Genomic DNA, 25,772 nt, shown 5'->3' with positions numbered 1-25,772 from the left:
CAGCTACGTGAAGAGAGCACTTTTTTTTCTCAACATCTAGTTTCTGACTGAGTTTGGTTCTCAGTATTTTCGTGACTCGAGTTTAGCCGCTTAGTTCGAGTAAAATTCCTCAACCGCAAACAATGAGTGTTTTGATGTAGTCCACTTTCTATATAGATTCAACAAAGTATTGAAGGGAATCACATTACAAGACAACACTTGAGTATGCCAAAAGTTTAAGTACAACGTACGTGAAGTCATAATATACACGACAAGTGGACTGTCACCGAAATAAATGAGTCAAGAGCTGAAGGTCGAAATAATGGTTCATATACTGATATCAAACAGATACCCGCCCGTTTTCTCACCCCTGGCTACACGCTACCATGCGATAGGAAACTAAACAGTATAATCAGGAATAGCTGAAAATAGTTCTAGATTACATGGTGACAAACTCATCACTGTTAGGAAACCAAGACCTATGGTTTCACAGAGACATGGGATGTAATAAGAGTGGTTACGTAACAAACCACTATATTGACACTTATGTGAAGATCTAGAGATAGGTGGTGCGAAGAGTTAATGATGTTATCAATCATACTAAGGATTACAGTAGGTCTGTAAGCCTTTACAAAATAATGATCGCAAACATATAACCAGTGGTCAATATTGCCTGCTTTTAGAGGTATGAGGCGGTCATTCACACCGTGAAGCGTCCGTCTGGCGGTACCTGAAAAGGAAATTAGGTTAGGAGTGGTCTTAGTGACATGAGAGCGTGACCGCAGTGCCTAACGGACAACTGAGGTCAGACCCATACGACTTTTTTTGTGAGTACTTTTCCGTACTTGCTGGGATTTTATCGCCAGAGATGGATATCGTGGGATAAGGTGTGGTGTGCATTTTTAGGGTCGACCTTTTCTAACCCCACCCCTTCTTGTGGGAAGGCAGCACCGCTGTTATGCTGGTTATCTGAAGGAAACACCTTACTGCCGTCACAACTTTGTACAGTCAGTTGTACGACTTTCACCCTCGGACCTTGGGTTTATTGCTTTTAGTCTTACCGCTCCTCAATCGACCTGTCTGGCATGGTAGGACATCGAGGAACGATTGTTTCAGCCAGTATAGCTCGATTGGTTCGTTACGATAGGTTGATCATCAACTTAAGGTAGCAGCAACGGTTGAGATAACCAAATGTACTAAAAGTAGTTATAAAGATACATGATGAAATAAATAAAACTGCAGCATTTACGATCGTTAAAAATGCATGCAGACTAGTACTATTTGAAACTGCTAACCATTGCTTTACACAATTAATAGAACAGGCTCATTTCCGATGATAAATTTGACAAACAATAGAAAACCAAGAAGGACGTCGATACTTTCTAATTTGTTAATGAACTTGAAGGACATTATTAAATTTAGGAAAATGAATGGTGTGTTAACTACTTATGAAAGGAATCAACTACACAAAGCAACTAATTAACAGCAGAGAAATTCAATATTACATATAGTTGAAATATCTTCATTCAATTCAGTGCGATAAATTCTAATCAACTACACGTACAACAACAAGTGTTAAGATAAATAATGATGAAATTGAGACAAAATGACGAATAGGGTAAACTAAAAGACAATTAAAAGAAGTCTCTCAGAGAATCAGTTAATTAATAAACTTTATATAAGAACGAAATAAATCTTTACGGAACTGTCAAAACTAAGATAATGACAGGGCATTTTTCAAATAATGAGAGATCTCCATCAAGTGCATTGCTTTATTCCCAGCAGCTGTAGCAGCACTAGGTTGTCGACCGGCATATCTAAAATAAAATTAAAAACAGTGAGGATTTAATAAAATTAAAGTTTAATAAAACTAAACAACAACGTAATTGTAACGATTAAAGTGATACAAATAAATAAAACAGCATATCTAATCCGATATAATGCTTGATATATAACCTACATATATGAAAAAGTAAAACTGTGCCTGGTCCGCCGAGATGTTCATATACGATTTAATATGTTCGAATTCAGCTTTACTAATTAATATTTGAGAATTACTAATGTAACAAGATGACTCACAAGTGGTATATATAGTGTTCCGTAAAAATAAGGTTGATTGTACAATAATAATAATCATGTAAACAGTAGAGCTATGAGATTTTAATCCCTAGTTTTTGCTACAAAAGTAACAGTTGTCTGTAGAAAAACAATGTAATATAAACGAAAAAGAAAGCTAGAAAATACCATACAGTTGTTTCATAGATATAAAGAAACCGGTTATAAAAGGTTTTCTTGGTTAATATGAGTAAACTGATAGATAACAATATACAAAATCATTGCTGATAGTTTTACAATCAGTTTGGTCATTGTAGATCCTTTCGCTCACTTTTGATTGTGTGAAATATCAAAAAAGTTATACCATTAACCAGCAAAATGTAACAATATTATGAATATTTGTAAAGATAGTTCATATTTAGCTGTATAAAATATTACTTATATATATATATGACCACAAATGAGCATTTTATGAGCAATTTAGACATGAATTTATTCATATTGCAATAAGTTCATGAAGATGGCATAGTAGCTCACTATTGTTTTACCGCCATACAACTAATGACTTCGATAAACATTTTAATATAGAATTTAGAAACAAAGACGTTCACATAATTTGAAAACTTAGTAAACAAAAGTTTATTAATTGTTGTTGCGGGAAACAGAAAAAAAATGAGTGAAAAGAAATCATAATTTGAATAGAAGGAAATATGTCAACTTACAAAATTTTATTGTGAAGACGATTAGGCATTGTTCTAAATATTAAATGATTAACTCTTGGTTGTACATAACTCCATGGTCCCATATTTTTATGCTCCTCTTGTACCCACTGAATAACAGCATTTGGATAACGTTCTAAATCTTGTTGAATCAAATCATATGGAAAAGGAGTCAATTGTTCTACTCGGCTAATAGCTATATCTGCCTCCCGATTAATCGATCTGCGTTCTTTATCTAATTCATAATAAATCTGAAAAATAAAACGAATATAAACAACACTGCCTCATGAATATTCACTGTAGTAGTGCTTTAAAGTGATTGTATTAATGAAATGTGAAATTACGATTTTTTATGTGTAATCATGAAAAGAATTTGACAAAGATTAACACCATAAAGTGACGTTGGTTAAAAAATTATTAAAAAGTAGAAAGAATCAGACAGAAGTTTATTTTAATCTCAAATTCTAACTTTTTTAGAGTAGCAGATAACTGAAAAATAAATGAATTGTTCTCTGAAGTGTCCTTCTCAATGTTCTAATCACTTGGGCTGTGAATAGATTGCGGTCCTATCTATTTCTTCTCACTAACATTAAATTATGTATATATCAACGATTATTATGGGTTTTATTATTTGAAATACAAATAGAATTAATCTTAGAACAGCTAACAACAAAGTTGAAAAACGATATGGTTTTACGAGAAACTATTTAAAATCCTGGTGGTCACAGGACAAGTCCAGTCACAAAAGATACTAGGAATAGATATAATTTCATAGATAGAGAAACCTGATGAGAATCAATCCTAAGGAACTACTGATAGTTTTCGACTGAAACGCTGACAAGAATATTCTATGTATACAAAACTAAAAGTTAGTGAATAATCACAGACGGGAAGTAGACAATTTGGCTTTTTTTCCTAAATAATCAAGGAAAATTAAACAAGTATACATCTCATTGATTATAACTTATTTATTTCAATGAGGAAAGAAGGACCGGGAAAGATATTTCTCTATGAAGAAATAGTGTTAATTATTGAATGTCATTTTGCATAGTAGTATGACTAAATAGATTACTAAAGTCAATGTGCACTAGGTAATATAAAAATAAAAGTCAATTAAAAGCACATTTCTAGATTACTGGTTATACCAATGAAATAAAATCTACGCAGAGCTTCAGGCATATATACACACGCCGCTCTAAGTTGCCAATGGCACACTAGCAATGGCATAGTGGTTAAAGCGTCTGACTTTCGACTACCAACTTCCGGCCCCGAGCCCCGTTCCACTTAATATAAGTTTGGGTAGTCGTTTAGTGCCATTACTCCTCACATTTGGAGTGTGGCTCATCATATCTAACTAACTGGTAGATGAGTTAAATTATTACCAAGAGGTAAATTTAAAAAGATGGAAAGCAAATGAATCAAAATAGCATAGCAGAAATGATGTTAAGAAAGACTGAACATTGAGAATATGGTTTGAAACGACAGAACGAAACCAAACATCTAATCAAGCATTTGGACATTTTATGACTTGAAAGACATTGACACTTATCCAATTAAACCTGCAAATAAAATATAAGTACTCAGTCCCAGATAAATTGAAACATTATAGGTCAACGGTGTAGGATTAACAATTGTGAACATGTTTGATATTTTGGAAATCTTGTATAAACCAAGTAACACTACCACATACTTGCAGTTTAGGAGTGATAATAAGATCGACAGAGTGTAGAAAAATATTTTGCATGGCAGAATTGGTAAAGCTCTTAAATAAACATAGAATTATTCTTGCAAATACAAAAATAAAACTAATATGTTCGAAAAGTGTTTTGTAAATAAGTCGATAATGATAAGGAGTCTGGGTATCAATAATCAGTGGCGAAAATATACTGATTTGAAAATACACGGTGAAGAACCGAACATACACTTGAATAAGTATAATACGCCCATATAATCCAGTAAGTACAACCTGGTTGTGTAATCAGCAAACGATCACTTCGAAACGTAAGACAAATGAAGCAAATAAATTTTGTTATGTATCACATTTCACTTAAATTACATGATAAAACTTACTTTGCCGCTGCAAATAATTAATTTTTTCACATTTTCAGGTTTGTGTGAAGCTGGACCACTGTCAGGAATATAGCGTTGGAACTCTGAGCCTGGAAGCATATCACAGAACGGCGATCTTGCATCCGGATGGCGTAATAATGACTTGGGAGTGAAGACAATCAGCTAAAACAAAATTGCGAAAGTCACACATGAAGGTCATTAAGAACATAAAAGTGGAAGAATATTGTTGTACAAAATAAAAGCAATGATATTTATCTAACCACCATATTCTTGCTTAAGTAGTTTTTTTATTTTTGAAATATATGAACGGGTTAAATTCATCTATACCACTCAAAGACGACTATTGTTTAGCAAAAGCATTGAGTAAACAAATTGATAAATCATGGTGGAAACATTTGATACATTATGGCCTAATAATCATCTAGAAGTGATGTTTTATAGAACTTACAAATACAAGATCATGGGTTGTGTTCACTTAGAATGCACGCTCGTTTCTTAATGATCAGAGGATTAACTTCAGAGATTTATTTTTTGTAGTGGTTATTTAGTGATTAGAGGATTAGACGTTCAAACAATAAATTCTGGGTATGATTGCCGTTTTACCTAATTCTGTTTTGGCAATCGGGTAGTATCGTCATTGAGATGGTAAGGATTCGAGGTCCAAGTGGATGATTTTTGTGAAGTTTCATCCTCTAGGTTCAGAGAACGAAACTTCACCAAAATCTGTCATACATATAGTGTAGTTCTAAGCCAAGTACACGAATCTTTACTTCGTGAGTTGTGTAATCAATCGGCTTTAAGTCACATTCTAGATGTAGAGGACTAGTGATACTACATTATTACCCCGACTGAAGGAGGTTTGAATCAGAGGTCTATTGGTGACCTAACTATTAGGCTAGCGCTCTTTAAAAGTTGAATGAAGAACTTTACAACAAACCCCAAATCACTTACTGGTTTACGGAACGGTAGCAGAATTTGTCGTCGTAAAATATGGAAGAAATTCGCTGGTGTAGTACAGTTTGCAATAATCCAATTTGTATCATGTAACTGTTGCATGACAAAATTATCACTATAAACCTAGAATAAAAATTTTTTGAAAATAAAAAAAACATATTTGATAAGATTGAGGTGTAAATAATTGAATTTCTTTCTTTGCGATGATGAAAATCATTAAAACCTGATTATATTGTATAAAGTATTTGGCTAATGAATATGTTTTGATTGTATACGAGATGATGTATTCTACTAGACTCTAGTACCAGAAGTAAAACAGAATAAAATTGTCCGTGCAACGCTACGGCTTTAGTGAAAAATTGTTAATCAAAACACAAAAACAAGATTAAGAACACACACATACACACTAGCGTGATTATCAAAAAATGTACTCATATAAATGATAACATTGAAATTCTACTAAAAATACAGATAAGCTGATATTTTGTTAGTTTATACGAAAGAAGTATGAAAGAAATTATTTTGCAAAATGATAAGAAAAAAGAATCGCCTGATTATCCAGTTTAACTAACAAAACATTCTTTAAAATATACAGATTAGCTACAGAAATTAATAAGTCACATTTTGTATTCTGAACAAGATTATTTTAACATAATCGTTTTTACAGCTTTTTCTAATGTTCTATAGAAATAAATTTAATTAGATTTTTAAAAAAACAAACAAGCAAAGTTGATTTGTGAATGTAAATTTTGAGAATTGATGAGAGATAGTAATTACTATAGTGAATATTCACCGTAAAAAAGGTATTCCAATTCAAACAGAAAGATTACCCAGAAATAACTCATTTCTAAATAAACGCAGCTACCCAGATATGAATTTCTTGTTTACTGAATTCAATGACTGAATAACTAAAGAGAGGATTTTTCACTGGATACTGTGATCAAGACAGGTAAAGACCCACTTTTTCCATCATATAGATAAATAACACACATGACAACTTCACATTTCATTCAAGGTTTAACTCATTTTCCTAAACACAAATCAATGAAGATATATAGCTAATTGAAATTACAAACAATTGATACTTATACGCAAAGGAATTTATCTCCTATGAATCTGATAATGCATTGTAAGACGATAGATCCATAACTTGGTAACTATGTCCAGTGCTAGTAATACTAAAGACTAAGCGGCATACAATCAACACCTTCGGCAGCAACTACTTGGAACAAAAATGATTACTAGTTTCAGTGTCAACAGTAAACCATATAAACATATAAGGAAAATCATTGACAAGAGAGAATGTTGAGGCTTCTAATAAAAAGAATAAGAATAAGAATAACGATTTTACTACACCATTAGTGCCCCCCGAATGCCCTGGTACGGCCGAGAGTGGGGAGAGTCCGCTCTCCCTCTCGAAATACTCACACGACCGCGCGTATACAGCCTCTGCCAGGGAAGTCCTACTCATTGCCTTCTCGTGGCGGGGGTGTTGTTTACGAAAATGAGAAGACGAAAAGCGAATGTCCGGCGCTTTAACCGGATTCCAAACCAATGGTGCACATGGGCTCCAGTATCCTGCGGGAACAAATGGCGTCCTTCTCGACTCCCTGGTTGGGGTCCGAGAGATGATGCTACACAGTGGCTAGAGACGTTATCAGATATGACTCAGAATAGAAGCCAGTGGCGATCCTGATGTAACCTTCTTTTACTTTCTTCATAAAAAGTGGTTGTGTCTCCCTTACCTGAAAGATTTCTTCTGATTGTACCTCGTTACTACCACACTACCTTACATCAATCTCTTCGTTATTGTTCTCTTTTTCTTTTGCGCTCCTTAGTTTTTTTTTCTATTTCTCTTCGCATTCTCATTGTTTTGTGTGGCGCATATATATTGGCGCTCTCTTGTACCAATATTTATGTGTTCAAATAAATAAATAAATAAAAACACCATTAGAGGAATAAATTATGAGATACACAGTCCTTGCAAAAAAAAACACTAAACAAATGTTACTTTCTATGGTGAAACGATTTTTCTGCATATTATTACTTCGAATAGCACAGACCTGAACTACATTGACTAATCTGTATCTTATTCAAGCAATTTTCCTCCTTTGTTTTTTACAATAAAATACATCTCCACAGACGTCATGAAGGAGAATTTTTATAATCTAATGAACGAATTTTCTATCGTCGAAAATGAAAGAAAAGAATACTGATTGACAGATGATATGATTAAATGATGGCTACTAACGAGACGGTTTTGTTGACGTAAGTCCCCAAATGATTTGGAATCAACGATAAAACTAGCCAGAAGAATTTCTTCTTGTAAAAAATAACAAATTTATGTACGGAATACTAACTGAAGAATAAGTATGATCAAATGACATAAACCGACTGAACAATTTTGTAGATTCTTCACCCTCCAATGAATAATATCCCAACTATTGGGTTCAATTTTATGTCCGTCATAACACATAATGTTGCACTAGAATTAATTCGTCCAAAGATGAGATATATTATAAAAAGACACAGTTGTAAACAGAAAAAATATGTGATTTTTGATTATAATTATTGACTATTTTAGCAGCATGTATTTATAGCATATTAGATGGCTTTGGGCTTCTGGAGCCCAACTAAACAAAGTAGCAGGATAAGTAATCATCCAATTAGAAATGTGACATGTGGCTCCACTTTCTAGATGCTTTTGAGAAACTTCTATTTAGTGCTGAATAAATAAAATGTTTCCAAGCGTTTAAAAGCCTCTCTGGGCTTCTTTCGAAAAATATTCTGGCTCTTTCCAACATGCAATAAAAATGGCTAAAATAAGTCGACAATAACAACGTTACTGTTTGAGCGATAAAAAGTAGAATAATGCCTGACTTTTTATAACGACTATGCACATACCATAAATTTGCATATCATTTAAACTTTTGATTTGGTTATTTATTTATTCTCTGAAAAAGTGGCTTACAATAAGTCACGAAACGTCAACAAATCTAATTTTTCTACTCATTGGGATATTACAAATATATTATTTATTTATAAATTTGTATATAGTTTATCTCTATACGGATTTATGGACGGAATAATCACTTGTACAAGTCTATACACAAAATTGAGCATTCGAGTTGTCCATTCTAAAAGTGTACAACAATCTCCAAATATATTTGCGCGCTAATACACAATAAAGGAATACAAAATGATAGCACTATATGAGAACAAGTACAGTATGTATAAATAAGCGTAGAAAAGTCCTTAATATTCTCACACTGGTTATCTACTAACAACTAAATGCCAAAACAGTAGTTTTGGTAGAAAAGAATATATAAAAAGTTAAGACAGCAGAAATCGTTTGTTATCACAATCCACAACAAGATAGTATAAAGCAATTAAAATTTATTTCTATTAATTTAAACACATAAATATTGCTAAAAGGAGGCACCAAATACATATGCGTACACTTCATTCGACTTGTGTGAAGGCGAGGATACTGCCCGGGTGCCAAAACTGAAGCAGGTGGTTTTCTTAGGGAGCCACTCCCCGAGCCTTTAACCTAGAGGTCTATTACATAAGACAGTGGAGCAACCTTAAGAAATGCAGTCCCATAGTAGCCGGTGACTAACAATAGGTTCATACGCCATTTGTTACTTTAGGATGCTGGAGCCCATGTGCACTATTGGTTTGGAATCAGGGTTTTCACAACTCCCCTAGGTGAACCCCACCGCGGGAAGACAGTGAGTTGGACCTCTCTAGCAGTGTCTGTATACACGTGGTCATTTGAGAGCATACTGAGAGAAAGAGCGGACTCTCTCCACCCTCGGTCGTACTAGGGTATCAATAACAGGAGCATAAACGATGAAAGGCTGTATTCCCCAACAAAGCTAAAATCAACAATCTATGGAGTCATGGACTAATGCTTTCGCTTGGTCAAACAACCTTTAGACCTTTCTTAATCTATTCTTATCTAATCTAACCGCTATGTTTACAGTAAAAAGATTATCTAAGGCCATTTCGGGATAAAAAATCTCATTCATGATTCAATAAGTTGTCAGTCAATTTTTCTAAAAAAAACTTTTTTGACATTTTTATTATGAAGCTGAAATTGGACGACTGCTTTTGCATTTAGTACCGTCCAGATATACATATGATCTCATCAAAATACAGTTGACATTCTAATATTTGTTTTAGGAGATGCAGCTTGCAATTAGTCTTTTATAATAGTTGTTGATGATACGGTAGAATTCAGAAAAGAAAATACATGTACGCAGAAAATGATTAGCCATATGGACCCATTAAATTTGCTTACCATTGACGGCGACTGAATACAATGATATAAATGGGAAAAGAAAGATAACAGTAAAGTATTAACAAAACAACGTCAATCAACAAAGCGCTAGTAATAAGTGATAGTTCCAGCTTTCTAGATGTCTCACGTCTGCTCAGATGACAGTGAAATACTTTATTTAGCGCTTCCGAAGATAACACGGTCTTCTGATAACACAAGCTGATACACGAAAGAATGTGATACAATTTGAAATAATGTCAGACAACGTATGGACAACTCACTGAACCATGCAAACGGAAGCAACACACTTGAATGATGATGAATTTTAAGTGCCTCTAGGTTAAGGCACTATATATTTCAGGTAGGTTAGAATAAACTGGTAAACACATACCTATCGTAAACATCGGACAGTATACAAAAATCGCTCTATTAATTTGATGTTGGAAACCAATATATAAAATGATAAACAATTGTGAATAAGTATCAAACCTATGCGCTGTACAAGTCATAACTAGAAAACAAACATGGGAAACAATATACTTACAGGGACATGATTTTCCTCATCATTACTCATCTGCAAGAATCGTTCGATACGTGCACTAGAATGTTCTGGACCCATACCTTCATAACCATGTGGAAGCAAAAGAACTATTCCTGATTGACGTACCCATTTTTGTTGACCAGAAGAAATAAACTGATCAATTATACATTGAGCAGTGTTGTTAAAATCACCAAACTGAGCTTCCCATATAACGAGAGCTTCAGGGTTTGTCAATGAGTAACCCAACTCAAAGCCCATTACTGCGTATTCAGATAAACTCGAGTTGCATACAGTAAATGGTGCTTGTGTAGGATAGAGATGGTTAAGCGGAACATATGTTTTCTTATCGACTTCCTGAAAAGAAAAGGTTTAATGTGGCAAGCGTTCTAACATTAGATATACTTTGCAATATATATTGAAATTAGGCACGAATTTCAAAATTTTAGTAGATAAGCCAAGGTAAAATCAGCATACGAAAATGATAGCTTTACAGTGTGCTAACATCAAAATAAATAATTTGTTTGGAAAACTTGTAAGACAACTATGATGAAGTCCATCATTTAGTTAAATATGCTAGTTTGGGGATTAAGACTAGAAAATTGCTGATAAGCACGATTTGAACAACCATACATGATGTGAAGAAATTAATGGTTTGTTCTTGAATGCAAGATGTAAAAATGGACTATCTGGGGGATTTGGTTCAATAAATTGTTCAAAACAACCAAACTTATTAAAGTGAATATTTGCTAACTATTAAACAACGCAGTGGAATATTAGGTGGGTAGAATGCAAATTCGAGTAAAAAATCATTCATCCTATTTCTTAGATCTGTACAGTTTTCATGAAATTGCTGCTGTTCTATCAGATCGACATTTCAACTACTATTACAGAAACTAATACCAGAAAACTATGCTGCTGACAAAAGAGGAAAGTAGTAGGACAGGTTGTTGCCTTCAAAACACTAAAAATACCTAAAACATTTTCTGGCGATTAGTCACTATTCAGTGATAAATCAGTTGTAAATGTACCTCAGTCCAACAGGTTATTCGCTGGGCAAATAACCTGGTGATAACGTCTGTGACTGGAACTGAGTGATACGGGGTCGAATACACCAGGGTGCATCAGTTCCCTTAAGATTACAGGTATACCGTGTTGATGAATCTGAAACGGCATGAAAAATAGGTTTAGGATCACTTGTCGACTGCCAGATTATACTTAGAAATAGAATATTAAAACCCTATATATATATATATATATATATATATATATATATATATATATATATATAAACGTTTACTATCATTATGCTGGGGCCTTACAATGGATACTAACTTGAAAAAATAAACTGATCTTCGGGCAGTTGGCGAAGACAGAGATCTCTAACCTCTCTTCACTATTTGAATTCCTTTCTATTATTGATTTCTACTCTGGGTTTCATCACGTACGGATTGCTTGTAGCCTATAATCTGATTTTCACTTGTTGGTTATATATCCGTATACAAGGCGATATAGCCTGGTGGTCTAATGATCTCAAACCTAGGATATTATTGTATCATACTGTAATTCATAGTCAACAAATCGTTTCTATTTCCCCGTCATCATAAAATACATTATATTCATATTAAAAATGAACAATATACCTGATCGTGTAAAACACAATGTCGATGTGAAAACGTTCCACGTTCCACATCTTGACCTGATAGTCTAACATGAACACCCTCTCTTAGCAATGATCCATAAGCGAACAATTCACCAAGAGCCCAATTAGCTGTTTTCTGTTCTAATAAATCTTTGCGCTCCTTGAGTGCACGTTTCAAACCTGGATGAATAATCATACCTTCAGGAGGTTCACTAATTGCATGACCTAAAAAAGAGGATACTTATATTACTATTAAAATCTAGTTTAATGAAACATTAGATTCAAGACGGAATAATAATAATAATAATAATAATAATAATAATAATAAGGAGACTATACAACCACTTTTTGTGCTGCCTCGATTACCTCAACCTAACTTGAGTTCTAGATAAGTGATAAGGAGACTATACCTCATTGTTTCACACACATAATATGGGTTAATATTGTGCACATTTTAATTAGTCTATGATTATTCTCTTGAGTCATTTTTGCTATCCATCAGATACAATTTCAAAAAAACAAAATATAATTGTATTGTAATCTTTTTATAGTGAGTCAAAAACATCTCCTTTTGAACAAAAATTTCAACAATTACGTAGCTTAAATATAATGCAATAAAGAAATTTAGCATTTTGGACTATTTCAGTTCAGTACTGATTTCTCAATATATAAATAAATATTAGCAGTAAGTAGTCCGTCTGATGATATTGCATACAACTTTCAAAATACTTGTCTAGCATTGATCATCAAAGTGCTATATGTTTAGTAGATCATGTTCGTTTGAAATGGCTTTCTTATTTATTCAACTGAGTGAATACTATGGCGGTAATCTATTTATTATCTAAATCTACATAAAATTACCCTTCGTTATACGATAAGTTTGGAATATAATGACAACTTTAACCTATATATCTGTGCTGCATTGTTGTATGGTTAGACCATTGACACATCGAGTTATTCATCCGTAACGATGACCACGCACAACTGCAGACCGTTTTTAGACCAATCATATGGTTCATTACTCATTGAAACGTCCAGTAATTTAAAAGAATCCATGTTTGTATTCTCTTCTTATTAATATGAATTCAAGTTAAGCCAATGTCACATAGGTCTAAGAAATGCAAATGACTGTAGTGATTATACTTCCAGAATGAATTTAGCGTGATATACTTAGGCTAGATAGTTGTGTGGCAAATAAGACAACAAAGCAATATTAGAAGTCTAACATGAAATACATTGGGAACGAGATACATTTAACGTGCACTAACATGCAGATAAACCAAAGACAAAGAGAGCGAAGGAGAATGAATTGTATGGTATTGTTACGGAGTGAAGGCAGTGATAATTCTGACGGCAGTTTCGAAACAGTATACGACAGCTTTATTCTTTTCTAGTCCCAGCAATTCCAAAAGACTTGCCTTTTTCTGTTTTGTTCGACTGTTCCTGATTACCGCCTTCATGTTTTCCTTTCTTGAATCATATCCAGTATTTCCATAGACATCTATTCCTAATGATGATGGTTCTTGAGGCCTAGAACCTCCTGACACACTGAAATTAGTGCTTCTTTGATCCCTTTCCAGTTGTCCTCCATAGTAGTTTCTTCTTCTTTCAGTAGATCTTGTAAGGCTTGTAACCAGTTGTTGAGAATTATCTTGAATTCGATGAGTTTGGCAGTATGTCGAAGGAAGGCTGTATTAAACATTTGTAATACTGTTTCTCTTGTTGTCCAGTGCCTTTTTAGCTTGGCAACCACCAGTTGGTGGTGATGTCAGCTCCTCTCCTGGTCCTCACGACTTTCACTAACCTTCTGAATGTTTCAGTGATCTAAATATGACCAATCTGGATCTCCGTGGTGTGATTCAGTGAGACCCATGTAACTTTGTGTATGCGTTTGTGGAGGAATTTTGTACCACCTATAACTACTTTGTTGAATGCACATAAATTTGTGAATCCTTTAGCATTTTCATTCCTTTCTCTGACTCGATGTCGTCCCATGATATCTTCATATTGGGTGTTATCCATTCCGGCTTCAAAGTTTAGATCTCCAATCAGGATGATCAGGTCCTTCACTGAGCACTTCTCTAAGATCACCTGTAGCGTCTGATAAAACCGATTCTTATCGTCTTCATTGCTATCGTTGGTGGGTGCATAGCACTGGATAACATTCGTTGTGAATCCCTCCTTCGTTTTGAAGGATCCTTTGATGATCCTGGATCCATGAGATTCCCATCCTATAAGTGCATTGCGTTCTTTTTGGGTCTTCGTGATCAGAGTACAACAATATCTCTCTCGAATCTATCCTTTTCTGTCCAGCCTTGGTCCAACAGATTTCACTTAATGCGAGGACCGTTAAGTTGTACCGCTTCATTTCCACAGCTATTTGGTCGGTCCTCCTATTTCCTATATTGTCTGGACATTTTATTTACCGATATTAATTGTTACTTTGATTGTTGGAATAGTTAAAGACCACGTGATTTCTGAAAATTCTCGGCTTTCACAATGAGACATTATAATTCTTGCAAGTGGAGATTCTTCAACTCCCAGGCCAGAGTTTGAATGGTTTAAATTGTGTTTTTCTAATCAGCGTTTTTTGGCAGGATTGTTTACTACGGAGTAGGGTTGCTGTTCCTATCATCAAACCTCCTTCTTTATCCGGGCTTGGCACCGGGACGGAAATAATGAATAAGGTGGAAAATAATGTTGTAAACGATAACATTCCAGTAAAATCCCCATGGAAACCTACCAATATGTTCTAAGACATCGTTTTCGACTCCTGTATTAGGTAAATACATTGGATTTTTATTTTCGAAGAAATTATGCCATGGAGAATCAATCCAAGCACGATTATGTGTAACTGTCCGTTTTTTAGCTAATTCATAAGCATCTTCGCATATCTGATCATATTTAGCCACTTCGTCCTGAAATATAATGTAGGAAATAAATGAAATGTTTTCCGATAAATATAGAAAAATCTATGTAGAAATGAATGTTTTATTAAGCTATATTTCTCACTATTGCTAGTGTTCTCATTTTTTTGGGGGGGGTGCAGGTTGGTTTATTGGTCAATAATTTACTCTTAAACACAAAATTATGACTTGGGAGACAAGTTTCGTACAGATTAATTACTCTGTTAATACATGATTGAGGAAGTGAACAAGTTTATTAACTGGACAGTACAATAAATTGATTATTTTAATAAGGTTAATAAGATTAGTCACGTCATATCAGAACCAGAATTTACGACCCAGAATAGAAAACTAAAATTTTAGTAGACAATACTTTATTCAATGACGATTACAAGCACACTCAATGAGTTCGGAAGAGAAATCACATATTTAATGGTCAGTAGGCTTAGTGCCTGTCTGTTTACAATCAGTGACCAATCATCATATTTTACTTTCACTAACACATATCAGAAGAGAACCTCATAACCAGATATTATAATATGAACAAGATCATCCCTTTTATGAAAATGAGTAGTACAAAGTAATTTGATGTTTTCTGGAAACATAAGGTGCATCATTACACTATTGTTTAAACCAATATCTGAATTATTCACATTAACTACGATCGGTGATTTATAATTATATGACTTAATATGAATAATGGGAACAACTCTGTATACAAAATTAAACATTGGTAATAATTAAACTATTCAAATAAATATGTTAAATTGATATTAATTTACCTTAAATTCCTGTTCAGTGACAATTCCACTATCAATTAACTTCTTACTATATTGTTCTAATACAGTTGGTTGTTCACGAATACGTTTATACATAAGTGGTTGAGTAAACATTGGCTCATCCATTTCATTATGACCCGAACGGCGATAACAGACAAGGTCAATTACAACATCTTTTCCGAATTCAGATCGCCATTCAGCAGCAACTTTTGCAACATGCATGACTGATTCAGGATCATCAGCATTTGCATGAAGAATAAGTGAATTCGTTACCCGAGCAACATCAGTACAGTATGGTGATGAACGAGCCATACGAGGGTCAGTGGTAAAACCAATCTGTAAAATATATCCCATTAAAAGAGTAAAAATTTAAAGCATTCATTTTGTCATAATCTAAATTGATAAGTAATGATGTTAACTATTGACCTATTCTACTACATAGATTATAAAGCAAGCCGGAGGTAGAAAGTCCATAAAAATCATATTTTCTAAGCAATATATTATCTGTATCTTTTTTAGTTTATTAAATTGGATGGCGCTATATCACGAATTCATCAAATTTGTAAATATAGATCATATGGTAAAAATTATTGGTTTGCAGATGGTTTGTTTATCACAAGAACTGAATTCAATCTGTATTGGTTCATGATTATGAACTGCTGAAGAATACCAAATAAAAATGAAACAGCTATTCACTATCACCTTAATTTTTAGTAGTTCTTTAGCTGGAACTAGTACAACATGATGAAAACTATCTTTAAATTGAACTAAATTAGACAAAACCCTTAACGAAATTTATTAGGTTGTTTGTAAATAGAAAGTATAAATTCCCAAAAGTAAAAAATCACTTTGATTTCAATAAACTACTAATAAGAGAAGAAAATTAATGCTTAAATTGTATTAAGTAATTAATTATTGTAAACTACATTATTTAATGAATACATTTAGTCAGAAGCAACGCAGAAATTCGTACGTACGTACATCAGTTCGAGTTGCCACACCACATTAGCACAAAGATACAATTATCAATTCAAATACCGTAGTGATAGAGGTAGTAAAAGTATAAGCAGTAATCGGTAAGACTAGGGTTCGAAGATGTTATTCAAAGAGTATAATCCAGTGAAATAAATTTGGAAAGAGAAAAAAAGGACAAAGAATTCAGATTAGAATTCGAGAGAACACAAAGAGTGGATGCACCTGTACCATTGCAAACGATTTTGAGCCATGTTATTGAAAATCTGTAACCATCGGTTGCTATCGTCTCGCGGATCCCAACCAGGTAGTCAACACCTACACCTAACATGGCTCAGTCCACTCGTCAGTGACTTCACGGATTTGTGCCATGTTTTGGTCTGGCCGCCCCTAGCTTTCTCCCAACCTACTCCTACACTACTGAACACCGCACGTCGAGGAAGTCGGTCGTTGGGCATACGTAACACGTGTCCAAGCCATCTCAACTGATGAAGTTTCACTACGTCATCAATTGATTTGCCATCCTTACCTAGTACTCGTTTCCTAACAACTGCATTACTTACTCGGTGGTCCCAGGATATACGAGCAATATTTCGAAGATACCTATGATCAAATACTAGTAACCTACGAATATCCTCTACTCTTACCGGCCATGTTTCACTGCCATAAAGTAGGACGGAACGAACTGCTGCGCAGTAAACCCGTCCTTTGGTTGGTAGACGGATATCTCGCCTACGCTTAAATGACGCAAGTTGACAAAAGCTAGTCCAGCCTTCTGTATCCGTGCTGAGATTTCGTCACACACCAGACCACAAGGACTGATGAGACTACCTAGATAGCTGAAGTGGTCGACACGCTGTTAACGGGACAAAGACTGGATTAAAGCATGCTCAATTCACGATTGCCTTGCTGTACGCTGATTGGATAAGAATTAGCCAATCAGCACTAGTCGATAGTTGGAGAATACTCTAGAGTTTTCTCATGTAAAAACTATAAATGTACTAACGTTTTCCCTATTGTGCTTCTTACTTCCATCTAACCTTGTTATTTGGAATATAATCTCTTTCCTGTTCAACCGTGTTCTGATTTGGGGACTTGTCGAGTGATTCGGTGTCCAAGAATACTAAGCAATAAGAATAGCTGGGTCATACTGTAAGAAGAGAGATTAAAACACACGCCCTACTAATTCACTTCCTATCATTAGTACAGGTGTCGATGCAACCCAATCCTGAAGTAACATTTTGCATTTCGAGGGGGGGGAATCGCATCCCGAACATGCTTGCATTGTTGCTTATGGTGGTCAGAAGACTCTGCAATTTGTCAGCGTCTTCACCAAATAGCACTATGTCATCGGCATATTCTAAGTCAACAAGTGAATCTCCCGGTAAAAGTTCAACTTCTAGAAATTTAGATGAAGAAAGTGTTATCTTTGAAAGCACGTCAAAGACAAAATTAAACAAGAATGGAGAGAGTGAACAGCCCTGACGAACACCACTTGAGGTAATTAATTCTGATGACAGTTCGCCATAAGCTCTCACTCGGCTAGTTGTGTTCGAGTAGAGAGCCTTTCTAAGGTTATTGTACTTCTTTGGTACTCCTTTCAGTGAAAAACACTGCCATAGGACCTCCCGACCAACAGAGTCGAATGCCGCCTTAAGGTCAAGAAATACTACGATTGTGGGGCGTCTGAACGTGTGTCTGTGTTCTAGGACCTGACGCAGTATGAATATCTGGTCTATACAACCACGTCCAGGTCGAAAACCAGCCTGGTTTTCTCTAGTCTGCTCTTCACGAGCTTTAGTTAAGCTAATATTTTAGACACCATATTAGTCAAACTGACCCCTCTGTGATTGTCACAAGAGGACTTCTGTCCCTTCTTATAGATTGGTACGATCAGCGATTGAGACCAGTCAGATGGGATTACGCCCAGTTTCCGGATTCTAACTAAGACTTCAGTCAATCTTGCTGCTAATACTGGACCACCATCCTTAAAAATCTCGGTGGTAAACCTGTCAGGGCCTGCTGCTCTCCCTCGCTTCAGATTTCCTATAGCTTTTTCAACTTCATAAAGAGTTGGAGGACTTATATTAACTTGTCAATGAGGTCGACTGGAGATCGTGGGAAACCGAAGTGTGGCTGAAGGCCAGTTGAACTGATCCCTAAAGTGTTCTGCCCATCGAGTCAATCTCCTGGATTGAGAATGAATAATATTTCCGTCTTTTTCTGATATAGTCTCGCTAACAGTTGGGTTCCTAATTCCGGTTTCCTTAACAAGTCTGAACAGTTGTCTGCTGTTACCTATTTCTGTTGCCTTTCCCATCTCTCTTGCTTTCGCTGCCCACCACTGTTCACGATCATTGCGTAGGCTTCTTATCAGTCTGCAATTAAGCTGACTCCGCTCTTTGTTATATTCAGAGCCAGATTGAATGAGTTTTCGAGCATCTATCAGTGCGGTAGATGTTGCTGAGATCCATTGTTACTCCCTAACCTTACGGTTTACCGTACTAGCAGATATCATTGCTGTTTCCACAGCTTTTCGGATATCATTCCACGCTCCCTCAGGGTGAGCATCACTTACATAGCTGCATAACCGTTTTCCTACTTGTTCCTGAAATATATCCTTAGCTTGGCTATCATTAAGTAGGCCCCTAAGGGGTTTCCTTGCAGCGTCTTTCCTACATCCAGTAAGACGCAGGCAAATACGTGCTCGCACTAGAGCATGATCTGAGTCTAAGCATGAGCCCCAGAATGAGCGACAGTCTTCTATCGAGTTCCTCCATCGGTGGTTGATAGCGATGTGATCTATTAGGGTCCAACGTTGGGACGAATCCAGGGGTCGCCATATCAAAAGATGTTTGTCCTTATGCTTAAAGTTAGTATTTACAAGAAACAGGCAGTTATCTGAGCATAGCTGCAACAGACGGTCACCAATAAATAAATAAAAAACTGAGAATTCATAATAAATAGTTATAAGTTGATAAAGTAAAGTACATTTTTATAAATTTACCCTTGACCTACAAAAAAAGACTGAAATTTGATTTTTTGTTGTTGTTGTCTTGTTTTCAAAATAGAAACAAATTATATTGTATGTGAGAAAAAAGTATAGAAATGAGATGATCTTTTCTGATATTCTAAACAAAAATTCCATTGATTAAACAGGTCAGTAGATTAAATCATGAGTCATTTATAACCAACATACTTAGACTGACTAAACTAATATTAATAGATAATTATGTAGTAAAGTGTTGAATGAATTCAATCAGTTTAGTCAATTTTGATCTTCATAACATTTTATTGATTCCCATTAGTTATAACTACAGAAATTTACCCTAAATATTACCACAATAATAAATCAAATAATTGTTAGACATTAACACCGTTAGATGCCGGCTCAGTGGTCTAGTTGGTTAAGCGCCTGGCGCGAGACTGACGGGCGCTGGGTTCGAATCTCGCGGGGAGCGAGATCGTGAATACGCACTACCAGGGAGTCCCATACTAGGACGAAACGGCCGTCCAGTGCTTCCAGGTTTTCCATGGTAGTCTAGCTTCAATTGACTCATGATTTCAACCAGTGAAATTGTCAAATGTTTCAACCTACACTTGTCATTATTACATAGGATGATATATTTAAAGTAATCAATACATTGATCATTACATTAACAGGATACTGAATACCTGATAAAAATTGTGAGAACTATTCCTAAACTTTAGATATTAATTGAAGGAATATTCATCATAATTGAAACGTGTATATTTACCTACTTTGATAATAGTAAAAAAAAGCACTGAAGAAGAACAATGAAACAGTAGTGGTTGGCTGAAATCTTCTTTAAGATAAAAAAAGTAGTGTGAGATGAATCAGACAAGATTTGATGGATCACATAATTAATTAGGTCAGTTAAAATAAAAAATCAAATTTTTTTTATATCTTGTAAGGGTGATGTAGTGTTACAAATAACTGAAGATAATTTAAAATTGTATTTATCATTAAATACAATTTACCTGATTATTAACGACAATATGAATGGTACCTTTAGTTGTATAAGAAGGTAGATCACTAAGATGGAAAGTTTCATAAACAACACCTTGACCACTGAATGCTGCATCTCCATGAATTAAAATCGACATAACTTTCTTTCCATCACTATCACCCCTAAAGTATGAAAAAAAAACAATGAATACATATTGCTAAAGTATCACTTTTTAGAAAAATTGTTATTTCCTATTTACAAGCCAAATAAAAAAAGAAATAAACTAGAACCTCTATATGTGAAGCGATCTCATGTAAAAACTAACATTGAGCAGTACAAATACTTGGTTTAATAGAAAACGCCACACAAAAAATAATGAGATTATAAAATGAACATGAAAAAATCAATACAGTACTAATAGCAAAAACTCGAAGAGAAAACAATATTCAGATAAGAACAGAATAAATGGAGATTTAATTTGTTTCAAAGAAGCCTGCAAGTGTTTTCGTGAACGATCCTAGAAAACTATCGTTGACTTCAAGAGTAATCTATATTTGATCAAGTCTCAAATCATAAAGTTGCATGATCAGTGATCTGAATGAGTTGTGACTAACTGACGGATCTTAACCTGATAAAGTTAACCTTCATTTTGCAGTCACGTTAATAAGCTAGTTACTTTCATACAATCTAAAAATAAATATCCGAATTGCCGTATCAAATTCAGATCATAATGATGATGATATTACTATGCGGTATCTTATTTTCTACATCACACAAATAAAAATAGATTTACACATCTCTCATAAAAATAAATTGCAACAAAATGACAGTAAAATCTTACCGATAAAATTGTTCAGCCTTGGTTTTACCTTGAGCGACCGGACAAACAGCTTCTAAGTGACTTGGATTAGCACATACTGCAAGATTAATCATCTTGCCTGTCATATGATTTAATCGTTGATGACTCATGCCTAAATGATATTTCACATCACCACTACCTTCGTCACAAGCTTCCAATTTAGAGTCGAACTGACAAAATATATCATCCAAAGGTTTACGACAAACGTTGGCTAGAACGTTTAACCTTCCACTGAAAAAAACCGAGAGTATTGATAAACTAATGAAAATATCTAAACGATTATTCACAACTGTTTACATAAATGCAATAAATCTTGAGAAAAGCATAAAGCAAAAGTTGTATTTTATACTAATATTCATCAAAATTAGGCGCCGAGTATAGTTTAGTCATTATATGTGAAAATTACATTTGAAATAATCTCAGCGATCTCAACGTTCGAATTACTTTAAATTTCAATCACCGAGATTATTTCAGATATCATTTTCCCACAAAAGTATTATTTAACAGAAGACAAATACATCATATAACAAATAAGTTAAGGAAAAATGCTACAATTGTACTGGCTTAAATATAAATAATATTGAGAATAGTAAAAGAAGAACAATAAAATATTACCTTTGAGATCAACTGTCATGATTGTAATGCAGTTTATGTGGGAGAAACTTCCAGACAATTAAATGTAAGGTTGGAGGAACATAAACAGTGTTTGAAAAATGTTCCCAAATCCTCTGTTGATCTAAAGAAACTTGAGAATAAGTTTGCGATGGCGTCATATGCGTTGGAAACAGGACACAAGATCAATTTTGGGAGGACCGAAATACTTCAGAAAGGTTTTAGCACTCATAAAGTAAGATCGACAGCCGAAGCGCTGTGTATATGGGCGAACAAGAACAGCCTGAACAGAAAGGATGGTATTCAGCTAGCAACTACTTGGCAAATATTCGTTAACAAGTAATTAGACCCTTTCTCTATCCAACCTATTTATTTCACATGCATCGTTATTCCAACCGAAATTAATGTGGATTATTTTAGCAATACAATTATGTATTTGATTATTTTCATTTCACATGCACATCAATGATTTTTTAACCTTCAAATTGCACTTTTATTTTTCCTTCATATAAAAACATTAACACCGAATATCATTCATTAATAACTCAATCTTATACATGCACACACAATTCATTCAGTCATTTATTTTCACATCGTGAACTTTTCACATGATTCGCATTTAATTGACTCATGTTATCCTATTTACTAAAGTCAGAATCTAAATATGATTGGATTAGCACAGTATAGATTTGATCTGATTTGATTGTTAAAACGCTAGATATTTCTTTGATGATTTTGATTATTACCCTGAAGAAGTTCAGATAAGTTAGCTGGATGAAATGTTCAAATTATTCTAAATTTCAATCGCTGAGATTGTTTCAAATATAAGTTTCACACATAAAAGTATTATTCAATAAAAGACAAATACATTAAATTGGTTGAAGTTAGACATTAACACCGTTAGATGCCGGCTCAGTGGTCTAGTTGGTTAAGCGCCTGGCGCGAGACTGACAGGCCCTGGGTTCGAATCTCGCGGGGAGCGGGATCGTGAATACGCACTGCCGGGGAGTCCCATACTAGGACGAAACGGCCGTCCAGTGCTTCCAGGTTTCCCATGGTGGTCTACCTTCAATTGACTCATGATTTCAACCAGTGACATAACAAATAAGGAAAAATGCTACGATTGTACTGGCTTAAATATAAATAATATTGAGAATAGTAAAGAGAAAAAATGTATCGACACGTCATAAAGTTCATAAACTGTTTATAGTGTGATAAGAAAACAAAGATTACCAGAACCATGTCTTCTTATTGCACTATCCAAATTTATCAGAGGGACTAATTGCTTCTAGCTGTTTATAACTTTTTCATAACATTTATATAAGTTCATAATCATAGGAATACAAATTTCATTGCTATCATATGCTCAGTTACAAACTTGAACGTCTATGGATAATGAAATATACTAAATTAGAAAAGATACCTGTGTCAATTAGTTTCCAACATTTGAACTAATGTCATTTGTCCACAACTCCATCAAATTTTACAAATTTATTAATAAATTGTTAATTTCATGAGTTTCAAATAGAACACCTCATGGTTAATAATAAAGTTGAGATTTGAAATAATCATTAAAAAAGTTAGACTGATATTTGGCATTGGTATACAATATTTGTATACAACCGACAATTAGTTTTAGTACAAAATTCTGATGTATATCCAATAAGTTGCAATAAACTAATAGATTTGAGCATTCACAAGTGACGATTACTAAAAAAATAACCAGTAAGCTAATCATCTTCCATGTAGATGTATGTTAACGGTATGAATCTCCACCACAATAGAATACTTATTAATACTGTAACAGTGAATGCTGAATGGCATAAAATGCTTTTTTAAACAACCTGATGAAAACTGAAGTATTCAAGCCAATATGACCTAAATACATAAGTACTGTCACGTAGTCATGAGCATGACACGGTAGTAACTAGTGTGTCACAATAACCAATAACTAATTATTGTAGTTTGATCAAAACATTGAGAGTAATTCATTTCCTTGATGAGGACCAATAAACAGTAACAACTAATAATATAATTTTCTTGAGAAATATACACGTAATCAGCAGTCTTCAAAGACAATCTAACAAAATAGTAAAAGAACAAGACTAACCGATGTGGTATTCCAATTACAAAACTTTCAACACCAAGCGCAGACGAAGAGTCAATGACAGCTTTCATTGCTGGTATTAAAACTTCACATCCCTCAAGTCCAAAACGTTTTTCTGAACTCCATTTCTTTGCTAAAAATGATTCGAAACGCGTTGAACGAACAAGACGAGCTAATATTAAACGTTTCTCTTCAATTGATAAATCCATTGAACCGGGTGTTTCAAATTTACGTCTTATCCAATCACATTTATTTAAACTATTAATAAACATATACTCAATACCAATATGTTTGCAGTAAACATTCTGAAATTAATATGAAAATATTTCAAAAACAAAATAAAACTAGTATAAGAGGAATGACTTCTCAAAATTCAATCTTCATTAAATTTAAACATTATCTTAAATATAAGCTTAAAATGTTAACAGTTCAATGGTTCAACAGTCCCATCATGATATATCAAAACTGGAGAAAATTAAGAAAATCAATGACAAATGAACTTGTTAATATTTATTTATTTGGACACATAAATATTGGTACAAGGGAGCACCAAATATATATGCGCCACACAAAACAATGAGAATTCGAAGAGAAAAGAGGGTAAGGTGCGTATAGGGGAAAGAAGAACAACAACAACCACAGATTAGTGTAAAGTAATATAATAATAATAATAATGGGGGAAACGGAAAGGTATAACCAGAAGAATTCTTTCAGTTAAGGAAGATACAACCACTTTTTATGAAGAAAGTAAGAGAAGGTTACAGCAGGGTCCCCACTGGCTTCTATTATGAGCCATATCTGATAACGTCTCTAGCCACTGCACCATCTCTCGGATTCCAGCCAGGGAGTCGTGAAGGACCAACAGAAGCCAGCCCTTTGCAGACTTCTTTCATACCACGACACCATGTCATACACTGACCACCTCTCCGTTTTACCCAACCAGTCCTAGCGTCGGCCAATAATGCACGACGTGGAATTCTCTGGGACGACATTCGTAGAACATGTCCAAGCCACCGAAGTCGATGTTTCAAGATGGTGACACCAATTGGATTATCGTACAACAAATGTTGCACTTGATAATATTAATGATTGTAAAAGTCCATTTCATTCCCAACAAACTCAAAGCTATATTATTAGACTTACCATAAATAGAAACCAATAATTTTTTCGAATCGTAGACGAATTTTGATGAAATGAACCAAAATTATTATACATCTACTCAAAAATTCGTTAATAGTCGACAGTTTTCAAGTTGGCTTTTATCGTAATTATATGTAACTCGAAAAAGATTCTCGTTTGAACAACAAAACTTACGTCTATTAGT

General features: G+C 34.4%; 1 protein-coding gene across 1 annotated transcript in view; it reads right to left on the bottom strand.

The window, feature by feature from the left end:
- Positions 1–1,201: 1,201 nt before the first annotated feature.
- Positions 1,202–25,772, bottom strand: part of MS3_00004238 (uncharacterized protein) — a 29,545-nt gene continuing 4,974 nt past the window's right edge. Inside the window, exons 6-16 of the mRNA XM_051212125.1 lie at positions 24,452–24,753; positions 21,712–21,960; positions 20,902–21,052; positions 15,931–16,263; positions 14,986–15,160; positions 12,244–12,467; positions 10,607–10,957; positions 5,775–5,900; positions 4,824–4,985; positions 2,757–3,004; positions 1,202–1,796 (exon numbers count right to left, since the gene is read on the bottom strand). Of these exons, the coding sequence (XP_051072273.1) occupies positions 1,694–1,796; positions 2,757–3,004; positions 4,824–4,985; positions 5,775–5,900; positions 10,607–10,957; positions 12,244–12,467; positions 14,986–15,160; positions 15,931–16,263; positions 20,902–21,052; positions 21,712–21,960; positions 24,452–24,753 (2,424 nt within the window). The 3' untranslated portion in view covers positions 1,202–1,693. The remainder of the gene's footprint in view (positions 1,797–2,756; positions 3,005–4,823; positions 4,986–5,774; positions 5,901–10,606; positions 10,958–12,243; positions 12,468–14,985; positions 15,161–15,930; positions 16,264–20,901; positions 21,053–21,711; positions 21,961–24,451; positions 24,754–25,772) is intronic.

This window comes from Schistosoma haematobium, chromosome ZW (genome assembly GCF_000699445.3).
Source record: "Schistosoma haematobium chromosome ZW, whole genome shotgun sequence".
Lineage (NCBI taxonomy): Eukaryota > Metazoa > Platyhelminthes > Trematoda > Strigeidida > Schistosomatidae > Schistosoma > Schistosoma haematobium.
Note: the sequence above shows the minus strand (reverse complement) of the source record. Positions and strands in the feature narration are given on the sequence as shown.